Below are 21,228 nucleotides of genomic sequence, written 5' to 3'. Positions count from 1 at the left end.
TGATCGATTTGCATAAGAACGTAAATTGGGGATCAGCCCAACGGCCGAGTCCAGCATCCAGATGACCCAATGGGAAGCCCACGAAGAGAATTTGAGCACAACAGTGCTATCGCTGCTTGCAATTCCCAGAAATTCAGAGACACACTACTTCTGACAAATGGAGGTGGAGCATAACCATTATGGCTAGTAACCACTGTAGCCACGATTTCCTTTGTACCCTCTCTGTTTTTAAAATAATGGGGGCCTAATGGTATCATCACTGGGACGTGGGTGGCGCTGCCAACCTAGCAGTTTGAAAGCACATCACCGTGCAAGTAGATAAATAGATACTGCTCTGGCGGGAAGGTAGACAGCATTTCTGTGCGCTGCTCTGGTTTGCCAGAAGCGGCTTAGTCATGCTGGCCACATGACCCGGAAGCTGTACGCCGGCTCCCTCGGCCAATAAAGCGAGATGAGTGCCGCAACTTGAGTCGGCCACGACTGGACCTAATTGTCAGGGGTTCCTTTACCCTTTACCTTTAATGATATCCTCAAGCACTGTGCATAGGACACTTATACAGAATCAGACCATTGCATACCATCCAAATTTCTCCTATGAAAACAGGGACTTCCTATTCCATTTTTATTATTCCCTGCCCATTTGCACTAGGTTGCCCCAGCCACTCTGGGTGGCTTCCAAAATATATAAAAACACAATAAAAAGGTAAAGGTACCCCTGCCCATACGGGCCAGTCTTGACAGACTCTAGGGTTGTGCGCCCATCTCACTCAAGAGGCCGGGAGCCAGCGCTGTCCGGAGACACTTCCGGGTCACGTGGCCAGCGTGACGAAGCTGCTCTGGAGAGCCAGAGCCACACACGGAAACGCCGTTTACCTTCCTGCTAGTAAGCGGTCCCTATTTATCTACTTGCACCCGGGAGTGCTTTCGAACTGCTAGGTTGGCAGGCGCTGGGACCAAACAACGGGAGCGCACCCCGCCACGGGGATTCGAACCACCGACCTTTCGATCGGCAAGTCCTAGGCGCTGAGGCTTTTACCCACAGCGCCACCCACGTCCCATATAAAAACAAAACAAAAGAAAACAAAACACAATAAAACAGTTTAAAAACTGCCCTAAACAGGGCTACCTTCAGATGACTTCTAAAGGTTGTATAGTACTAATCTCCTTGGCTTAGGGGGGTCACATAGCTCCATACCCTCCAACATTTGTCTGATGAAAATAGGGACGTCCTAAGGAAAAGCAGGACATTCCAGGATCAAATCAGAAACCAGAATGGCTTCTGTAAATACGGAACTGTCGCTGGAAAATAGGGACACTTTGAGGGTTTGCCATTGGCCCCTCTAGTTCAGTACTGTCTACACTGACTGGCAGCAGCTCTCCATGGCTTTGGGCAGGGAATCGCTCTTGGGCTGACCTGGAGATACTGCCAGGGATTTAACCTGGGACCTTCTGTGTGCAGTGCAATGCTCCACTACTGAACTGTGGTCCCACCGCAAAGGAGAAGTGACAGTCACTTTGTTACGTCTGGACCATCGGGTTGGCAGCAGGGAACCAGCGGTAGCTGGGCAGCCAGTTAATGGGGTGCTGGCACTAGCAGTGAGCTGCAGTGTGCGTGGCAGATCACTGTGCCTGCTGGTCTTCAGCCACCTGCTATCTTCATTTCCTCAAAAATGCCTTTGTGCCTACGTGGGGCCTGGGGCCACTTGGAGGAAATGAAAATGGGAGATAGCTGGAGCTTTGGCTGCCGGAGAACTTTGCTTCATGCCAAGCTGCCCATAAAGTGTTGTTTTGTTTAAAACAAGCAGGCTGCAGTGATAACATGGGGAAGTGGAGGTCATTGACTGTAGCAATAAGGATTAGATAAATAAGATGATCAGCCCCGATACCCAAAAATTTTGAAAGGAAAAAGCTGGCCATCACTGGCAGTGAAGGGACTGGGGGCCGGCTGGGAGATTTTGTCCAAAACAGCTGGTGGGTGCCTAGCTGGTACTGACTGTCTTACATAAAAAGGTAAAGGGGCCCCTGACCATTAGGTCCAGTCATGACCGACTCTGGGGTTGCACGCTCATCTTGCTTTATTGGCTGAGGGAGCCAGCGTACAGCTTCCGGGTCATGGGCCAGCATGACTAAACCGCTTCTGGCGAACCAGAGCAGCGCACGGAAACGCCATTTACCTTCCCGCCAGAGCGGTACCTATTTATCTACTTGCACTTTGATGTGCTTTCGAACTGCTAGGTTGGCAGGAGCTGGGACCGAGCAACGGGAGCTCACCCCGTCGCGGGGATTTGTACTGCCGACCTTCTGATCGGCAAGTCCTAGGCTTTGTGGTTTAACCCGCAGCGCCACCTGCGTCCCTGCCTGTCCTACATACACACTTGTAAATGTCAAGCCTCTAATAGTATGAGATGTAGTAGTTGCACCTGGAAGTGAGAATGATGCATCGGAGAATACCTGCCTGGGATGGATAAATAGAAATGCTTCTATCAATGGGCCACATAATTCATTTAAAGTATGCTCAATGCACATATAAAGCTCCCCCCACCAAAAAAAGATGTTTTCCCCTTCCAGAGATACAGTTCCAACATCCTTAACAAACCGGTTCCCAGGATTCTTTGGCAAGAGCAATGCGCTTTAATGGTGCAGTGGAAGGGTTTAATATCTGCCATTTCCTGGATGAGCTTCACCCCGTTCCAGCTACGGCGGAGTCACAGAGTCAGGGACGCTCACGGCTCTTCCATCTTTCCCCAAAGGTTGCTGTTTCTCAAGTTAAAGGCTCAGCACGAAAAGGAGCCATTTGCCTTCTGCTCCGTCAGAGGTTGCGAGCGAATCAGGATCAAGGCCAACATCCCCAGGAAAGCAGGGTCCAGCGACTGCCAAGCGAGAGCCTACCCAAAATATGAGGAGCAACCTTCGGTGGATGTGCCAATGCCCAAAAAGTTGCCAAGCACACACCTGGTAAAGTAGCTGATTTACTGTTGCCATTTTCCTGGGTCTTTGTTTCCGATTAAATCAGTGGATAATTTTCCTTCTGGAAGCTCATCAAACATACAGTGGTACCTCTGGTTGTGAACGGGATCTGTTCCAGAGGCCCATTCACAACATGAAAGGAACGCAACCCGCAGCGGCGCATCTACGCATGCGCAGGTTGCAATTCGCCGCTTCTGCGCATGACGTCATTTTGCGCATCTGCGAGTGGCGAAACCCGGAAGTAACCCTTTCCGGTACTTCTGGGTCGCCGCAGGACACAACCTGAAAAAACGTAACATGAAGCAAATGTAACATGAGGTGTGACTGTACTTCAGTCCCATTTTATGGGCAAAGTCTTAGTTTGCCCAAAGTGGAAAATTAGCATTGCTGTTGAGAAACTAGGAAGCTGCTACGTACTGAATTAGACCATTAGTCCACCTAGTGTAATATTGGCTACACTGGCTGGAAGCGGCTCTTCAGGGTTTCATCTTTTCTGTGTGCTACCTTTCCAAGGGGGGGGGGAGATACCTGGGATTATACCTTTAGGGTAGGGGGAGCAGTGTGCAACAGCTCTCCTCCACTGGCTGTCAGAAGCTATTGCAAGAGGGTGTCCAGAATGCGCTCTATTTGCCTCCAAACCTTCTGAATGTCCCTTGTCAGATTTGTAGATCCCTCCACGTAAGACTCCCCCAAAATTGCCAAGGAGTTAAATTTCTGGCAAGACATAAACTGGGGACGCCTCATTTGAAATAATGAACCACAAAATGTGTGAGTGTAACTGCCAGAATAAATGTATGTTTGAAAAAAAGTATGTCTAGAAGAATGGTTTTGAAAGTCAATAGATATACCAACTTTATTTTCTGTTTGAAACCAGAACAAGGACCATTTTGTAGAACTGAAGCTGGACAGCTACAAGACCAAATACTTCCATCTCAGGGATGATTTTGCGTATATCTCAGTAAGTCTTTCTTTGCTCTTGAGTAATGTGCTGTATTTTGACACACACTATGTTTTAGAAACTTTTCATTATATTTTAACATCGCCAAAAGTCGTCTTCTATGGGACACAATTTGTAACAGAATATATATAAAATATGCAGTTGAGGAAAGAAACTCGAAATAATTGAGAAAACTAACAGATCTAACAAAGGCTTATCTGGAAGAATCTATATTTCTTCCTGAATTCTTTTAAAGTACTGATGAATGGAATCTGAATGGATTTCGTATTACTAGCAAGGTAAGTTGATATTTAGAATTGGGCTTAATTTTCTACCAAATCATAATTAAAGCTAGACTTTGATGTTTGATTTTATACATGAACACACGCTCCTTGGTTGGTATAAATATTATTTTTTTACATTTCGCTGCAATTTGGAACCAGTCTTATTTTCATAGCAGCAATAAGCTTGCTGCCAATTTGTGGCTTTCTTGTCCTAATGCCCAACAAGACTGCCTTAGAATCAAAGGGGGGGAGGGAGGAATATCCTGTAAGTTTTTAATATGCCATTATTACTCAGTGCTTTGGTCTGTTGGGACATCTCGCCAGCCTGTTTTGCCACATCATTTTCTAGCAATACTTTTGAGCATTACTTGTTCAAAAATAAGTTTTATGGGGTTGCTAGATACTTTATATTTCATTTCCCTGCCCCCTTTCCATCAGTGTTTCCAGATGCTTAATACATATGAAAATGAGGTGTGTGAAATACATAAATTTTGACTAATTTCCAGTGTTGCACCTTAAATCAACACAAAGTTAAACGTAAACGTTTGAAAATTTTCGTATTTCGAGGTCTGCCTCTTTTTCTTTTCTTTCATATACAATATTTCAAATCAGCCTCTACTTCTGAAAATCCAAAACTATCAACTGTTACTGCTCTGGTCTCCCTGATAACAGCAATAACTGATTTGTTTCCCAGGTTGACGGCAGGAAGTTTTATCTCTCTGAAGATGGTATCCAAGTAGTTGTGATCAATGGGCATGATGGGAGATTTGTTGACCGGATGAGTTTCAAAAACTCCGTTCTACAAGGAATCCCAGCACAGATGATCAACTATGTCAATAACATTCGGGAAAAGTAAGTTAATGAGAAATGAGGGCATTCAAGTTCTGGAAAAGTGGAAAACCTAGTGGTTGTAGATGTAGCCTAACAAGCCATATGCTGTCGTATAGCAGCCATGTGATTTTCTCATTGCTCCTGCAAACATTATACATACCATTTCTGATAAAAGATGTAAGGTGACCTAATTGGATGTGCTTGTTAAACTTCAGAATAAATTATGCATGCCTGGCGAGACATGATTGAATTGATACAGGGACCAGCACCCCAGAGTTGCACAACTGGCAGCTTTTACCAAATTAAATCACTCAGTGGAAGAATAAATGGTTTATGGTTGCCTTTGTCTCCTGTAGTTCTATAGTGGTGATGACATCTAAAGGAAGGTTCATTTCAAGAGGTCCGTGGACTACCGTCCTGGAGAAACTTGGAGCACAGAGGGGCTTTAAATTGAAAGGTAAGTAGCTATTTTATAAAAGAACCTTTGTTAAAAGTGTTGATCGTTTCAGTTTACTGTGTTCTTCAATCTTTGGGCCCCAGGTGATCATCCTTCACCGCTGGCTAGGGATGAGGGGAGCTGTAGTCCAACAGCTGGGGACCACAGGACAGAGGGCTAGAGGAAGTGTTGTACCACTTCAGATTTCAGGCTCAGCAGAACTGAGCTGCCGGATCTCCATTGAGTTTAAAGATGCGAAGGCTTAGAGAATTCACGGGGAGAACAGTACCTCAAAAGCAAAATAATTTTTAGGAAGGGAGAATACCTCTTTAACGAAACAGGCAGCACACCTTTGGGCTTTTGTGTTGGAATGGCACTCTGAAATAAGATACTGAAATCAGGTGGTGGTTGTTTTTTAATGATCCTCAGAATTATTTTTGGCATCCCCAAGTGTGCTTTCATTATTGTTGCCAAAGTTTGGGTTCTTCTCATCTGGGCAAGACTTCAGTTTTCAGAGAGAGGCTTTCATGCTTTGAATAGCTTCTTTGCCTCTGTTCCTTAGCCATGCCTGCATCCTCTTGCCCTTGCTCTTTCCTGATCTGCATTATACATTCTAGCCGAGCTTCCATTATTGTGGTTTTAAGCATTCTCCAAACATTATGGAGATAAGTGACCCCCTGACTTTATCATCCAACTTCCTTTTTTTAAAACCAGTACCTTCATTTTTGAGAAGCCTCCCATTTTGAAGTTGGACTATGTTGGACTTTCTTGGCAGCTGTCCACTTACAGACATGTTGTATTTGATAGAACCATGATCACAGTTCCCAATCATACACCAGGTTCTCAGCACCATTACAAATTATGTCCATGGTTGCCTCCTTTCTTGCTGGTTCCAAAGCAGTCATTTGGAGGTTCTCAACTATCCTTTTTTTCCTTTCGTTCAGATAAAATGGGTTTTGTTGGATACAAGGGCACCTTCCGGCCCTTCTGGGTTACGCTGAAGACAGATGACGAAGCAGTGAGGATTTTCCAAGCTCTGCCAGTTCCAGTGGTAAAGAAAATGAAACTGTGAAAAAGTGACCTGCATTGTGTGTTCCTGCTCATTAGCACGCCCTCAATGGAAAATGCGTTGAGGTACATGGCGTGCTCAAGATGTAGTATATTTTGATGATGTACATAGAAGAAACCTTATTGTGAATGGGTTAAATGGCCACATCAGACAAGCAACATTCCGTAGGCAGTCCAGGATACAGTTAGTAATAGCTCTGTTCCTCTCACAAGCGTATTTGTGATAAGAAAGGTTTGATTTCACATCATGTTGCCTTGGTGTACTGCAATGGTCTCCTTCATGTCTGTCCGTAGAAGTCTCAGGTTTTGAATCAGTAGAAATGTACAAAGTGTTCCTTCTCCGGTCTCAACTTTCCAGTCTCAACTTTCAGACACCTACTCAGGAAAAAACATGCACTTCTAAGTTGAGCTCCTGGCTATGTATATATGAAAATGTAAGCAGAAGTCAGTATCAGGCACAACGGCAAAAACTGAAAATGCTTTGTTGATCTCCTCACAAACTTTCTGGTGTGCTGGCATTCAATGTCAGCAGGACACTTCATAAGCACCGACTGATATCCTATTTCTGCCTGCGCATCAGCGATCCACTGAATACCTGAATGCCGCAGTTGTTCAGGGTATTGCAGAGGTTGTTGGATCTTCACAAAGAGTCCCTTGTGACAAAGGACCAAATCACTGTGGCCAAGGATCAGCTTATGAAGGACAAAAGTTATCAGTTTCTCAAAAAAAAAAAAAAAAATGTGCTTGGGCTTCCTGTTACCAGCTACTTTTATTAATAAAAAAGCACATCAAAGTATGTCCCCTCACCCTGCCAATATGTAACTGCTTCAGAAGTGAGGCTGTCACCCAGAAAGGTTTTTTTTAAAAAAGAATTAAAAAGGGAGGAGAAAATATTTATGGGTCATCAACGAACTGCCTTCAATGTGTGCTCTTTTTTAACTGAGTGACTGATTGGTCTCTACTAGTAACTGACCATTCGCAAACTGTAAAATTGCTTTTCAAAGGTTGCATTGTAGAAATACGGCTTTCTGAGAGCCTTGGGGAGGGTTGTGTGTTGTGTGTGTGTTCGTCACTCCAAGTATTCTACCCGAAATAGCTGGTCCTTTTTCGGAACTAGATGTATAGTGTTTTGTATATTTTCTTAAAGCTCCTGCTGAAAAAGATTTAATTTTCTATTAATTTATTGCAAAAGGCACAAAGAAGATTAAAGCTGAAGAGATAAATGCTGTTATGGGAATTAATTTTTTTTGTACAATAGGGTAAGGTCATGGAAATGTTTCTTCAGCTAATCTGCTTTGCACTTGAAAACTTCAAAGGGCTGCAGAATGTGGTACTTCCCTTGGCTGCCAGTTTTGTATGAGGACAAAAACTCTTGGAATGTTACTTCCAAATGTTTTCGCTTACAACTTAATTAACATTTAGTTGTTTGGAATACACATTTATTGGAATAAAATTTCAATGCAACTCTTACATGTGTGTGTACCGTTTACTTGTGTTGGATTATTTTATCGCAATGAACCGATACCACAGACCATCATCACCCAAAAACAACTGATCTAAACCTGCCAGCAAAATGCATATTGTCATTCTAAGGATGGTGTCATGTCACTTAGACCCTACCGCAAAGGTGCGTAGCATCAGTAATCCCACCATAAGACTATTTCCCTTTACTGCCACAACCCTCCGTGGCAGGAGGCCCTTGTTAACCCTTCAGATCCAGAACCTTGACTTATCTAGGTATAACTGCTTGTTGGTTAAGCTCCCTCTCCTCTCCACAATGGAGAGGCCAGGACAGAGCGAGGAGAAACTGTGCTGACATTTGCAATGAAGACCATGGCTCTTTGGGTAGGTACCATATTAACCTGGCCAATTCTTGTCTACTCCAACTGTCAGCATCTCTCCAGCTTCTCGGGCAGAAGGCTCCATCATCACCTGCCTTACAGGCTAAAATGTCTGACTTTGAACATGGTAATTCTGTCCCTCTTAAATGAGCATGGCCAGCCTAAGGTACTTTGCCACTTGAGGCACAGCACAAAATAAAACAAAAACACACACCCCTTCCATACACAGAAGCTGACAAGCTCTCTTAAATCAAAGGTGAACTCAAGCAATCTTCACTTTCCCAAACGAGATAACCATCCATTAAAATTCACACTTCCAAGTTTTGCAATAGTTCTCTAGCCACATAACGTGTACAAAAATGTACACAGTGAGGTAAAGTGTGCATTTTCTTTTGCATATTTTCACTAACATACAAAAAGGCATTGTATTAGGGGAAATCGCTTTGTACAAAAAACCATGTACTAGGCAAAACTGCATTAGGAGAAACTCACATTAAAACACTGATGAGTTTTCATGAGAATTTGTTTTAAAAAATAACCTCAAACTGATAAGGAAATGTGGAATACGAGAAAGAATACTAAAAATAAAAACAGAGAAACTGAAGTTGACAAGATTCGCCCATCCCTAACCTGTACCGTTTGAATTATTTTATATTGTTCACGGCCACAAGATTCCCATGCACAGAGGTGTTGTAAGCCAACTCTGGTTTTTTCATGTCTGGATAGTGAAGGCACCAATTTCAGACAAAGGGAAGGGTGATTGGTTCCTTACAACAAATTGGTGCATATTCACCAATGTGCCCTTACAGAGCAGAAATGTAATTAATCCTGCATTTTGATCCCAAGTCACTCAAATACTAAGGGCAGAAAACCTGTCCAAAGTATTGCTCTATTTAAAATGACAGCCCTGCCTGGGCTTTTTACTCAGTCACTGCTCCTTTGTACAACTCTAATTCACACACTTAAAATCACCACTGATATTTTAAGTTTAGAACAGAGATGAAGCGCACAAAACTCACAGCTTGCAGGTCTAAAGAAATCACACATTTTGAAAACCTGGCCAAGGCACTTGAAAACCTGCTGGGTGGTCATTCTGGAAGGGAAAGCAAGCAAATACAATCAGATTTGGACTTTAACAGCAGAAATTTACTGTGACATTTCCTTATGCTCAACCACCCTCTAGTGGTTCACTGCTGATAGCAGAGCATATCCACCACCTATGTCTCATAGACTTAAAAGATTTAACTCCAGACAGAATCCCTGCTGCTGTAAATGCAAGGAAATTATTTTAAATGGCAAGCAGAAACTTGGGAAACCCAAAGACAAAGGTAAACTTGAAAAATGAACACATGATCTCTCAGAGATGCAAGCGGCAGCTGCAGAAACATCCTGCCAAAGCTCCAGGCACTCATAAGGCAAGAGGAAGTTTGCTTAAGCAAAGTAAAGCTCTCATGGGATCCACCTGACTTGCATACATGAAGGGCACACCTAAATAAAACAGGCCACTTCCAAGGGGTTTTAACGCCTCAAATAGTCAAGCTAGCTGGTGATACTTTAAAAATGCAGCTAATTTCTTATTTCTTCTGTATTTACATAAACATAGTAAGAACAACCCAATATTGCCTCTCTCCCTCCTGCCCCCATCCCTTTGAGGAGGCTTATTTGAGACATTTGGATCTGAAGATTGGGGAAAGTGGAACTGTTAGTTGGCTGTCACCCTAGTGAACGTTTTGAATAATTTCTTTTATGTAACTGACCGTCAGAAAGTTGGAAGTTCTTTTTTCCCTTCTCCCTTCCCTTCTCCCATCTCTCTCTTTTTATTTGGGGTCCTCTGTTCTGGGCCATTATCCAAGGATTACACGCACACGAAGCTGGTGGAAGAACCCTATGTAAGAGGCAGGGAAAGGAAGACTTTCCAGAGTGAGAAACTGAGAAGAAAATTCCCAGGTGAGAACTGGCAGGGTCCACCACTTTCAGTGTGAGACGAGGGTTAAGAGACGACTTTAAGAGAGGAGACTGCATTTTTCTCTTCCTGTTTTTAGTTTCTTTTATCATTGTATTACGAAAAAGCTTTAATAAAATCTCGAGGCGCCTTATTTTCTGCAACTAACACTGCGTGTTTACTCAGAAGGAAGTTCTACTGTGTTCAGTGGCGTCTGCCTCCTAGTAAGCATGTTTAGATTTGTAGCCCATGGGTGGAGGTGGTTCCTGGGAAGGCAGCCATCATAACCCAGTTAGGGTAGGAAGCTTATGGTTATTCTTGACCTCTCTAACTTCATGCCATTTAAGCCCTTATTGCCTTAAAACTTTATTAAAGTTTCGCTATTATAAGCCTGCACCTTGGATTCATTTCCACACAGCTAAATACCAAGTGTATCATGCAATCAAAAACCACAAGATGGTGTCCACTTCAAGCACACTACAAATATTTTCTATCTGGGTTCTACAACAACTTCAAGCTCACTCTAGAGCTTGTATGCCTCCTGTGGAATTTATTTTACTTTTAACATGTAAACAAACAGACTTCTGTCATGCGACATCCAGAATAATATGATTAAAGTTAAAATGAAAAGAAAGAAAGATGTTAACTGATTAAGTTAATTTTATGAGAAAATTAGTTTTGGAAAACTGTTACAATGATATACACTGAAACTCAGCTAGGGGGATATGAGGAAGTCAAGTAACAATGTTACTAAGATTGGATTAAGTATAACTAAGATCTATGTTTGTTTGTTTCAAAATTTTGGAAAATCAATAAAAAAATTTGAAAAAACCCAACAAAAAAATCCAGCTTCTTCTAAATATTCAGATTAAAAACATGTTTGCCACATGACGTAGGGCCACTGTCAGAGACATGGGATTTTCAAAAGCATTCGGGAGATACATAGTAGCTAATTAGAAAAAAAGGTACATTTTTTCCTGTATTTATGTAAACTCCTACATTAATAGTGTTCTGTGTACACAGTGGCGTAGCGTGGGTTGTCATCACCCGGGGCAAGGCAAATAATTTGCGCTCCCTAACCCGTGGATTTGCGCCCCCTAACCCCCAGATGTTGCGCCCGGTGCGGCCAGCCCCCCCTGCACCCCATGCTACGCCACTGTGTGTACAGAAACTGTTCTGATTTATGGTACTCATTTTGTTTTTTCCTGTTCCTACATTTTCACCGTTACATGAATGAGTTGCCCTTTAAGTCCCACCTGTCACTCACCAAATCTGCTACAAAGAACAGAATTACCTCTGTCTCTTCGCCGCAGTGCTGACAAGAGTGGATGTCACTGGCCACATGCCAACCAAAGAGATGAAAGGAAGAACAGATTCTCTGTCAAAGGATGCTTTGTCCTTGAAATGGCTGTAGGTTTCACAACAATGGCATTAATCAAGATGAGAAAAATAGTTTCGCTCTGGCTGCTCATCTACTTACCTGTCTATGAAAGCTGCCTTATACCAAGTCAGGCCACTAGTTGGTCAAAGTAATAGTTTTCTCTATTCCAACTACTAATGGGTCTCTAAAGTTTCAGGCAGATGTCTTCTCAGTTGTGTTAACTCCGCTCTCTTTCCCCTGCCTCCCTCCACTTGAATTGGGGAGTCTGCACATGCAAAGATGATGTTGGAGTTATAGGCCCCATAATTAGAAAATGTCTAACAAATTAAAACACACCTGATTGCCCTTAAATAGTCAAAGAAACTGACAAAATCAATTCTGAATAATTCATCTTGCAGAGCTACTCTTCTATAACTTTCAAACCGGAGAATCGGGATGCTAGCTTCACAGAACTGAAATCTGCATAAAAATCAATTGCCACAACTGCATTTGGGAGTTGTGTGCAGGGTGGTCACATGACCATAGCAGAACCAGAAGACCAAGGCATGATACAGCTAATGATTAAGCCTTGCAAAGAAATCATTAAAAAAAAAATCATCAAGAACTGCTAGCCTGAATGCCCACATCTAACCTGGTTAGTCATTTTGGACACAATGATGGCTTGAAAGAGGCACACGCAAAAGCAACTGCCTCTCAGCTCAAACGCTTCCCAGCCAAAGGCAACCAGGTGATTAGTGATCTTCAAGGCCCAATGACTCCAACACAAAAGTGTTCCCCTCCACTAAAATCAGAGGGATATAAAGTATGTGAATTTGGTTGTTTCATACCTTGCATTTTCTTACTGTCCTGCAGGGCATTTTGAAGCCTGCTAAGCTGCCACCTATGCTTATGCCTTTTGTTTGTGTCCTAAAAAAAGCTGCCACCTAGTTACCTGGAAGAAATTTTTACTTAGCACAGATGACCAGCCAGCTTTTCATCAGGCATACACCAGACAAATTCAGCAGGCAGCATATTCGAAAACTGGCATCTTTTAAAAAGCACATCTTGCATGTGAGTTTTAAGCACCTCTGAACAACAAAAAACAAATCTAAATTTAGCTTAGTTGGTAGAGCATGAGACTCTTAATTTCTGGGTCATTGGGCAAGATTCCTGCATTGCAGGGGGTTGGACTAGATCACCCTTGTGGTCCCTTCCACCTCTGTGATTCTATTTCTCAACATTTCCCTGTTCTTTTGTAACAGCAGAATGGAACGCAGGAGAGCCCTTTCAAAGCAAAATCCCTAAAAATCAAGTAAAAATGAAAATAAAACCGGGGGGGGGGGGGGGGAGTCTCAGGACAAACACAGTACTCAGCTATTCATTAACGCTTAACCTCTCATCTCCTTCAGAACCTTGAATTAGACCAGGAGAGAGCTTTTATCAATGGTATTCATATATAAATGGTCCAAGAATCAAGAGGATAGAAGCCACTAAGGCTTCTCAACTTCTGAATTTGGCACTTAATGGTGCCACCTAGTGGCCACTCTGAGCAGATACAGACATCACAAGACAGCTGTGTCCAGACACAGGATTCCACGTGTCAAACAGAAATTTGTTCTGAAAAAGGTACAAATTTATTGACACTTTGGAGGGAGTGTTCATGGTGACAGCAATATTTTCCCAATTATCTACCAACTTTATATATGAATGAACAAATTAGGATACCCAGAGTATTGGAAGTATTTTTGGCACCAGAGAAATACAAGCTATATTCAAAAAGATCAAATGTGGTATGATCTAATATGGTGCGGTGTCCACAAATTTGAAATAAACTTATGCATCAAGGCAGTATTCTTTCAAATTAACATTAAGAAGGAAACCAGCACAACCTCTGTGTTTAAACAGAGTAAGCTCCCAGTTTATAGTCACTGCAATTCTGGAATGCCTTGAGCCCAATTGCAATTGAATAGGCTTAACTCCAAAAGGGGCTTAAGTCAATTTTGACCAAAAAAATCCAATTTTGGCCTGTAGATGTTTGCCATGAGTGCTACAAATAAGGGGCGGGGGGGGGGGGAGAACTTGTATAAAATTGTATAAAAGCCTTGAAAATCGTGTTGGCATTCAAAAAGACTGTACAGTGGTACCTTTATACTCGAACGGTTTGGCTCCCAAACAATTTGGCTCCTGATTGCTGCAAACCTGGAAGTGAGTGTTCCAGTTTGTAAACATTTTTCATAAGCCAAACGTCCGACGTGGCTTCCGATTGAGTGAAGGAAGCTCCTGCAACCAATCAGAAGCTGCACCTTGGTTTTTGAACCATTTTGGGAGTTGAACGGACTCGTGCAACAGATTAAGTTTGACAGCCAAGGTACCATTGTAGTCAGGAAAAAAATTCTTCCAAATGGAATACTGGTCAAAATTGACTTAAGCACCTTTTGGAATTAAGCTCTTCAATTAGTGTCAGGGTTAATTGCATCTTGATACATTTGCTATTCTTGTTACATTCCTCTTACTGGATTGGCTCAGCCTTTTATCACATGGCTACTGCCAGATGTTCTAAACTACAACTTCCAACAGCCCCAGCCAGCACGCCCAATGCTCTGAAAGTGATGAGAGTTGTGACCCAAACCATCCGGCGGGCACCAGGTTGAGGAAGATTGGAGTAAGTGAACTGGCCCACCATTAGTCTATGGAAACCCTAAATCTGTTAATTCAATAGACGGGTTTATTCCCACTTCAGCTGGGCATTTGACGATCAGCAGTGAAACCAACTTACATAAAAACACTCATTGCATGCATCAAACCTGTGCTTTCCAGAATCTGCTTTGGCACCACAGCTGACACTGGCACTTTCAAGAAGGGGTATCATTTATTTTCATTAATGAAAATATTGCAAAGGTAGAAACTCCTAGAAACTCCTAGTTAAGTCTGGTTTCTTATCGCCAACGAAACGTTCACCTTGTTGACCCCTCCAAAATAGCTGATGGCAGAATTCCAACTGCAACAGCTCTTCCCCTCTCATCCTTTGAGGAATGTTCGTAATACTGAAGGTAAACACACAGGTGCTTGTTTTAAACTTTTAAACAGACAACTGTTTGAAAAAAACCAACTGCTTGAAAGTAGACAAGGCACAATATACCAACTCCAGATCTAAAAGAAGCAATCCACTGATGTTAAGCATTAACGTTGCTGTTACTGAACAAATGCCTCTCATTAATAAGTAAACTGGTCCCTTGATTTGAAACCCAGAAAGGCCACCCTATTTTCTCCTTCCTAAACTTCCCACCAATCCTCCTCTACAGTGAAATTAACTTATCAGAGCTCTTCTTTTGGTTTGGTTGCACGGTTGTCATCTTTGAGGGGTCCATGTTTCTTTTCAGTATCTTTTTTCTTTTTGGATTTTTCGGGCTTGGTCTCATTTTTCCCTTTTCCGCTTTCCTTGGCTCCTTTACCAGGGTACACCTGACCTTCCAGTGTTACGTCCGCACACCTCTCCTGTTTTATCAGAAAGTCTTTGATCTCCCATGCATAGCCTCCGTCCCGCAGCATAAAGATGGCACGATTTGAACCGACGATAAACCTAGGTTTTAAAACGGCATTCAATTAGTGCCTGGCCTTTGAAGTATTGAAAATTTATGTTTCAGGTAGCGAAGATCCTCCGCCCCACCCCTTGCAAAAAAAGGAACGATAAATAACCCCAAGGATTAAGTGGCGTGTTGCATTTCTTAAAAGCAAGAGGTGTTTGTCTCAGAATGGGGGGGACGACAAAACTTGCACTGCAGGTTTCATTACCTTCATAAGTAAGAATATTATAATGTACTACCTTGTGAAAATACAGGCTATTGAATTTCTTATTCAAATTTATGGTAAAAGGGAGACACACAGATGCAGCAAAGGATGGGGAACGTCAGGCACAAGGTTGAATGTGGCCCTCCAAGCCTCCCTATCTGGCCCTTGGAACCCTTTTCATCCCGCACTGGCCCTGCTTTGCACGCTGAATGTTACTGCCTAGCAAGAGAATCTGTCCCTGAACTGTGATATGGCCCTTTGCCATAGGGTACGTGCAGAAACTATCTTACTGTAGAAAGGTAAAGTTTGCATTTGTTTCTCTGCCTCTTTTTGCCTCTGGCTCAGCCCACGATCAGCATGTGCACTCTGGATGTTGCCCAAAAGGGAATGCGGTCACTGGATTGAAAAAGGATCTCACATCCCTGCTCGAAGAGATGGGTCTCAGCTTTATTTTAGATGTAATGGAAAAATGCAAAATATCTGGCTAACAAATGCTCAGGGGTTAAAAAAAAGCCTCTATGTATGCTAATGTTAAAATGTTGGCTTATATATTAAGATTTCATAGGAATTTATCCTTGTAGTACACTTAAATAGCTCCATGTTGTCAAAGCTGGATAGCTGGAGAAGAGGAGGTTAAGGGGTGATATGATAGCCATGTTCAACTATATAAAAGGATGTCACATAGAGGAGGGAGAAAGGTTGTTTTCTGCTGCTCCACAGAAGCGGACACGGAGCAATGGATCCAAACTACAAGAAAGAAGATTCCACCTTCCATTAGGAAGAACTTCCTGACAGTAAGAGCTGTTCAACAGTGGAATTTGCTGCCAAGGAGTGTGGTGGAGTCTCCTTCTTTGGAGGTCTTTAAGCAGAGGCTTGACAACCATATGTCAGGAGTGCTCTGATGGTGTTTCCTGCTTGGCATGGGGTTGGACTCGATGGCCCTTGTGGTCTCTTCCAACTCTATGATTTTATGATTCTATCTGGGTAGGATACAAGTGAAGTCACGTACAGTAATCCCTCCTACTTCTCTCAAGGATATTTTTTATGAGTTACACCGATCAGGTGCAGATATTTGGTTCCATGGCTTTCTTGGGAGGAGCCGAAAACAACATAATAAAGAGCTGCTCAGTTCCACAGCAATTCCTCCCATAGAATAGTGGAAAATTCAGGACAGGCAAAAGGGAGCACTTCTTCACGCAGTGCGTAATTGAACAGCAGAAAGCACGGCTGCCAGATGTGGTGGGGGCCGCCAATTTGGACAGTTTTAAAAGGGGATTAGACAAAATTCATGGCAGCTAAGACTACAGATAGCAACCAGTCACAATGGATACATTTCTCCCTCTTATACTGGAAGTAGTATCTCTGAATATCAGCTGCTGGGGAACAGCAGCAGAGTATGGTTGGGTTCGTGTCCTGCTTGCTGGCTTCATACAGGCATATGGTTGGCCACTGAGGGAAATAGGTATCTGGACTAGATAGGGCTTTGAACAGGGTGGCTTTTCTTACATCGTTTCTTCAAATTCCAATCGGGGGCGGGGGGGACACACATACACAGACATATTTGTATCCAAAGGGACAAACAGTGTGAGAAGAATACTACCTATAAATAGCCACAAACATCCATTTTCACAGCCCACTGGCAAATTGTAACAGGTTTTAAAGTCGACTACGCTTTTCCAAACTAATCCAAGTGTGTTTCTACGACAGTTAAGTCCTACTATGTTCAATGGGACTTATAAGGTAGGTTTATATTAGATTGCAGCCATAATGGGATCTAGATTATTTCCTTTCTCATATAGGAAAATATGAGACTATTTCAACAGTTTATTTTTACCAAATGAAAATTGCTAGAATTTTTTTTACTAATTTTTAATAAAATTCCACACTGCTTTAGACTGCACTCAGCAAGAATAAGCACTGCGCCTCTGTCTCAGGAGGGGGAAGGTTACATCAAAGGAAAAAGACAAAATAAAGCTATTAATTATGATAACTTTATCCATCTTCCAAACTGAGCATGCCATTCTTTTGAAAACTTTTAAACAATTTTTCATATCCTCAATAATACAGATCAAAATACAGGAAAGAAGGCATTAATTTAAAACATGCAGTAATTTAGGTGGTCATACATATAAACACAGCCCATACAAAATGAAAATTAAACCAGGCAAGTGAGGGCAGGTGTGCAACTCCAAGACAAAAATCTTACCTTTGTACGTCATAGTTGGCATTGAAAAGACTTCCCTGCCACAGATTAGTAATTTGCTCTGTCTCTTTTTCTGTAGGTTCTCCTGACACAGTGACAAACATCATAAGAGTCTTCCCTTTCTTGGTCATCTTCAAGATACTCTCAGGCTTGCCCGGGTCAAGTTGGGAGAAGTCTATTGGTGCAGATGGACGCTTGTGCTCAGGAAGATCTCCTTCTTCTATATCATCATCTTTCTGTGTTGGAAACAAAATACAGGAACACTTAAGAATGCATTGGAATGGGCTGTCGTATCCTGATGCAACAAGGTATGTCTTAGAAAATTAGGCTTACTGAAAGATCTCAGGTTTAGAAAACCATGCACATTTTGTATGCATATGTAGAAACCGTTTGTCTAATGCAGCTTTCTACTTGCTGAAATAATAGAACACAACTTTTTTCTGTTTCAGAAATAGAAATCTGGTTTTCAATTTAGCACTCTGGATGAGTGCATGGCATTACTTTATGTGCCAAGCAGCTCACTCAACAAGCTAGTTAACAGCACCAGAGATCACGGAGGGTCTGGATGTGGGAAGCAAAATGAAATATTAATTCAGATAAGGGAGCGCTAATGAGAAAACTGATTTTAAAAATAGGTATTCTACCTACATGAAACTCATAAGCAGTTTCAGACTACTCTTGGGTCCAGCTTTGCATTTAGACAGGTGGGGCCAGAGTTAACCTGGGAAAAGGTTAACCCGCTAATCACATGTGCATTGGTTACTAAAGAAATTGGGCTGCTGCAATGCAGCCTATCTTGGGCTACCCCTGAAAAGTGTCCAAAAGCCTTAGTGCAAAATGCAGAGCCAAATCATACGAAACTGCTGCTTTATTTTGCTATACAAAATGCACTGGTGGTTGTCACTACAAAAGCAAAGGGGGTGCTAATTACTATCGAGGTCTGCTTACAGTCCTTTAAACTCTTCAGTAGGCCTGCTTCCTGTTCCTTATTTCAGAGAACAGCTCCTAATTTAAACTTTAAAACCCATACTCTGCTCAAAGCAGCATGCATATACGAATCATAGCATTGTAGAGTTGGAAGGGACCCTGAGGATCATCTAGTCCAACCCCCTGCAATGCAGGAATAGGCAGCTGTCCCATGCGGGGATCAAACCTGCAACCCTGGCATTATCAGCACCATGCTCCAACTGAATCCAGGCACACTCTTGTGCTCTCTATATAACACACACATATACATATATCATAAAACAAACAAACATATGTATAACATAAAACAAAACTGAAACAGTTCAAGCTACTGAACTTAATGTTACTTTTATGAACCTGAAAACTGCAACTTAAGTTTCACGCATTGCAAGGACAGTACACCCCAGTAAAAGTACTGGAAGTGTTCTGACTTCCATAATACTGTACCTGGTTTTCTTATAGGATCACAGTGCGGTTGCCAACCCTACTCTTCCCTAATGAAGACCAATACACTCCACACATGCTCAGAGGCAGCCTCTCCTTCAGGACTATTTCCTCACCACCCCCACATTCAATTAAACTAGTTCTAGGCTCAAACCTCACCGCCTTCAAACCAACCTCTCTCCCCCTATTCCCCCTCGGCCTCTGCCTGTGCCCATGCCCTACTCGGAGCACACCCACTGAAATTAATGGACCGGGCACACACAAGTCACACATGCTTTCTGCTACTGCTGATTTTAATCATCTCTCGAATGCTTTTAAATGTCTTGTTTTAATCTGTCCTCTTTAAAAACAATGGGAAATGTTTTTGTTTTACATTTTAAAAAAAGCAGTTGAGAATATTTATACCCTGCTAAAGGAATAAATAAAAATAACTTAAGCCTGGATAGCTCAGTTGGTTAGAGCATGTATAGGGAAGCTTCTTCATGTGTAATGTTATATTATGTGTGTGTGTGTATACATACATATAGTGTTACATATACACACACACACACACACAATATATATACATATATATATATATATATATATATACACACACATATATGTTGAAAGCAGCCCAGAGTGGCTGGGGGAACCCTGTCAAATAGGCGGGGCACAAATAACGAAATAAGTAACAATAACAATAATAATGCTGATAACGCTACAGTTGCAGGTTCGATCCCTGAATGGGATACCTGCCAATTCCTGCATTGCAGGGGTTGGACTAGATGATCCTCAGGGTCCCTTCTAATTCTTCTAATTCTAATTTCTGTCAGTTTTCGGGGGGGGGGGGGTTGGACTGGGGTTGGATACAACCCTTGGCGAGCGCAACGAACCTGCACTCCAGCCCCAAATCCTTGCCAAGGAACTAGACGAGGAAGACGGTGGGGACGGCCCTCCCCCGACCCTTACCCCCATTTTGGGGTCCCCGCTGCGCCCCCTTTTCCCTCACGGACATACCTCCCACTGCTCCAGCAGCCGCGCCATGTCGGCGTCGTTGTAGTCCCGAATGTCCTTTTTCTTCTTCTTCTCCTTCTTCGCCTGCTCAGGGGACTTTTCCTTCGGCTCTTCGGCTCCAGAGGCCGTGGCCGCCAAGGCACACAGCGCCAAGACCAGGCCCAGCCATCTGTAGGCCGCCGCCATCTTGTCCCGACGCGCGACGCCGGCGGCACTGGCCGGAGAAGGTTCTTCCGCCCCGATCCCGCCCCCTTGCCAGTTCTGCGCGTGCGTCGGGAGGGGAAGTGGGCGGGGCAGCCAGATTTGAAAGCTACAGGCGGAGGAGGGTGGGCGAGTGGGAAGGTGCCGGAAGGAACGAGGGGCAGAGGGCTGTACCACTTCAGCCTGCGGGGGGAGCGGGACGAACCATGTTTTCGAAATTGAATAGAACAAAACTAACTTTCCGTTTACATTTGTTTCTGAAGGGAAAGAGGAAACCATATTTCTCTGTTGTGAAACGCCCTAGGATCTTTGGATGAAGGGCGGAATACAAATGTAATAAATATAATAAAAATAATAACAAATAAAATATAATGATGGTGGTGATGATAATAATAATAATAATAATAATACAGTAATATTGTATTTCGTGCTCCCGAGACACTCAGAGAATCTGAGAACCGTAGGTGCAGAATCCAGCCAACCATGCAATCTCCTTAATGCCTATTCTTATTATTTTAAATTTATATACTGCCTTTCCATTTCCAGAAGAAATACTATGGTGGCTATCAAACACATGAAGGCCGGCAGCAAAATAATAGGAACAAAACATTTTACACTTAACAAAGCCTAGCAATTATCTAAATTCTGTGTTTTTATTTTATTTTAATGTTGGTCTATCTAAGCCCAGCATTGTCTCTTCCCACCATCTCTGACCGCTGGTCCCACTAGCTAGGGATGATGGGAGTTGTAGTCCAAAAACAGCTGGCGACTCAAGTTTGGGAAACCCTGGTCTACACTGACAAGCAGAAGCTTGGCAGAAAGATAGTACAGTATATGAATAAAATAATTAAGTATCTTTTCTGTTTTCTGATCTAGGTGTTGTGTGTGTGTGTGTTTCCCCCAGGGAGAGATGGTTCTTTGCTGAGGCCAAGACAGCCAAGACCACAACAGACATCATTGAAA

General features: G+C 42.7%; 2 protein-coding genes across 7 annotated transcripts in view; one reads left to right on the top strand and one right to left on the bottom strand.

Moving 5' to 3' along the window:
* Positions 1-9,404, top strand: part of CEMIP (cell migration inducing hyaluronidase 1) — a 168,265-nt gene extending 158,861 nt beyond the window's left edge. For all 6 annotated transcript variants that reach the window (XM_083411833.1, XM_083411831.1, XM_083411832.1 and 3 more), the window contains 5 exons: positions 2,751-2,955; positions 3,842-3,925; positions 4,883-5,040; positions 5,376-5,476; positions 6,400-9,404. In XM_083411833.1, the coding sequence (XP_083267959.1) occupies positions 2,751-2,955; positions 3,842-3,925; positions 4,883-5,040; positions 5,376-5,476; positions 6,400-6,527 (676 nt within the window). In that variant the 3' untranslated portion in view covers positions 6,528-9,404. The remainder of the gene's footprint in view (positions 1-2,750; positions 2,956-3,841; positions 3,926-4,882; positions 5,041-5,375; positions 5,477-6,399) is intronic.
* A 3,873-nt stretch (positions 9,405-13,277) lies between these two features.
* MESD (mesoderm development LRP chaperone) lies at positions 13,278-20,299 on the bottom strand. Its single transcript, XM_083412276.1, has 3 exons — positions 20,068-20,299; positions 17,662-17,894; positions 13,278-15,246 (listed from the first exon to the last, which is right to left on the bottom strand). The coding sequence occupies exons 1-3, from the start codon at positions 20,248-20,250 to the stop codon at positions 14,982-14,984; spliced, it is 681 nt and encodes a 226-aa protein (XP_083268402.1). The 5' UTR covers positions 20,251-20,299; the 3' UTR covers positions 13,278-14,981.
* Positions 20,300-21,228: the final 929 nt, after the last annotated feature.

The sequence above is a fragment of the Podarcis tiliguerta genome (assembly GCF_965153285.1).
Source record: "Podarcis tiliguerta genome assembly, chromosome: 14".
Taxonomy (NCBI): domain Eukaryota; kingdom Metazoa; phylum Chordata; class Lepidosauria; order Squamata; family Lacertidae; genus Podarcis; species Podarcis tiliguerta.
This window is presented reverse-complemented; position numbering and strand designations above follow the sequence as displayed.

Bases quoted from the DNA above. Each gene is read 5' to 3' on its own strand.
- MESD (XM_083412276.1), bottom strand. From the start codon at position 20,250: ATGGCGGCGGCCTACAGATGGCTGGGCCTGGTCTTGGCGCTGTGTGCC. The intron at 17,895-20,067 runs GTATGTCCGTGA...TTTCCAACACAG, and splicing joins GGCTGCTGGAGCAGTGGGAG to AAAGATGATGATATAGAAGA. The intron at 15,247-17,661 runs GTAAGATTTTTG...TTTAAAACCTAG, and splicing joins GCCAACTATGACGTACAAAG to GTTTATCGTCGGTTCAAATC.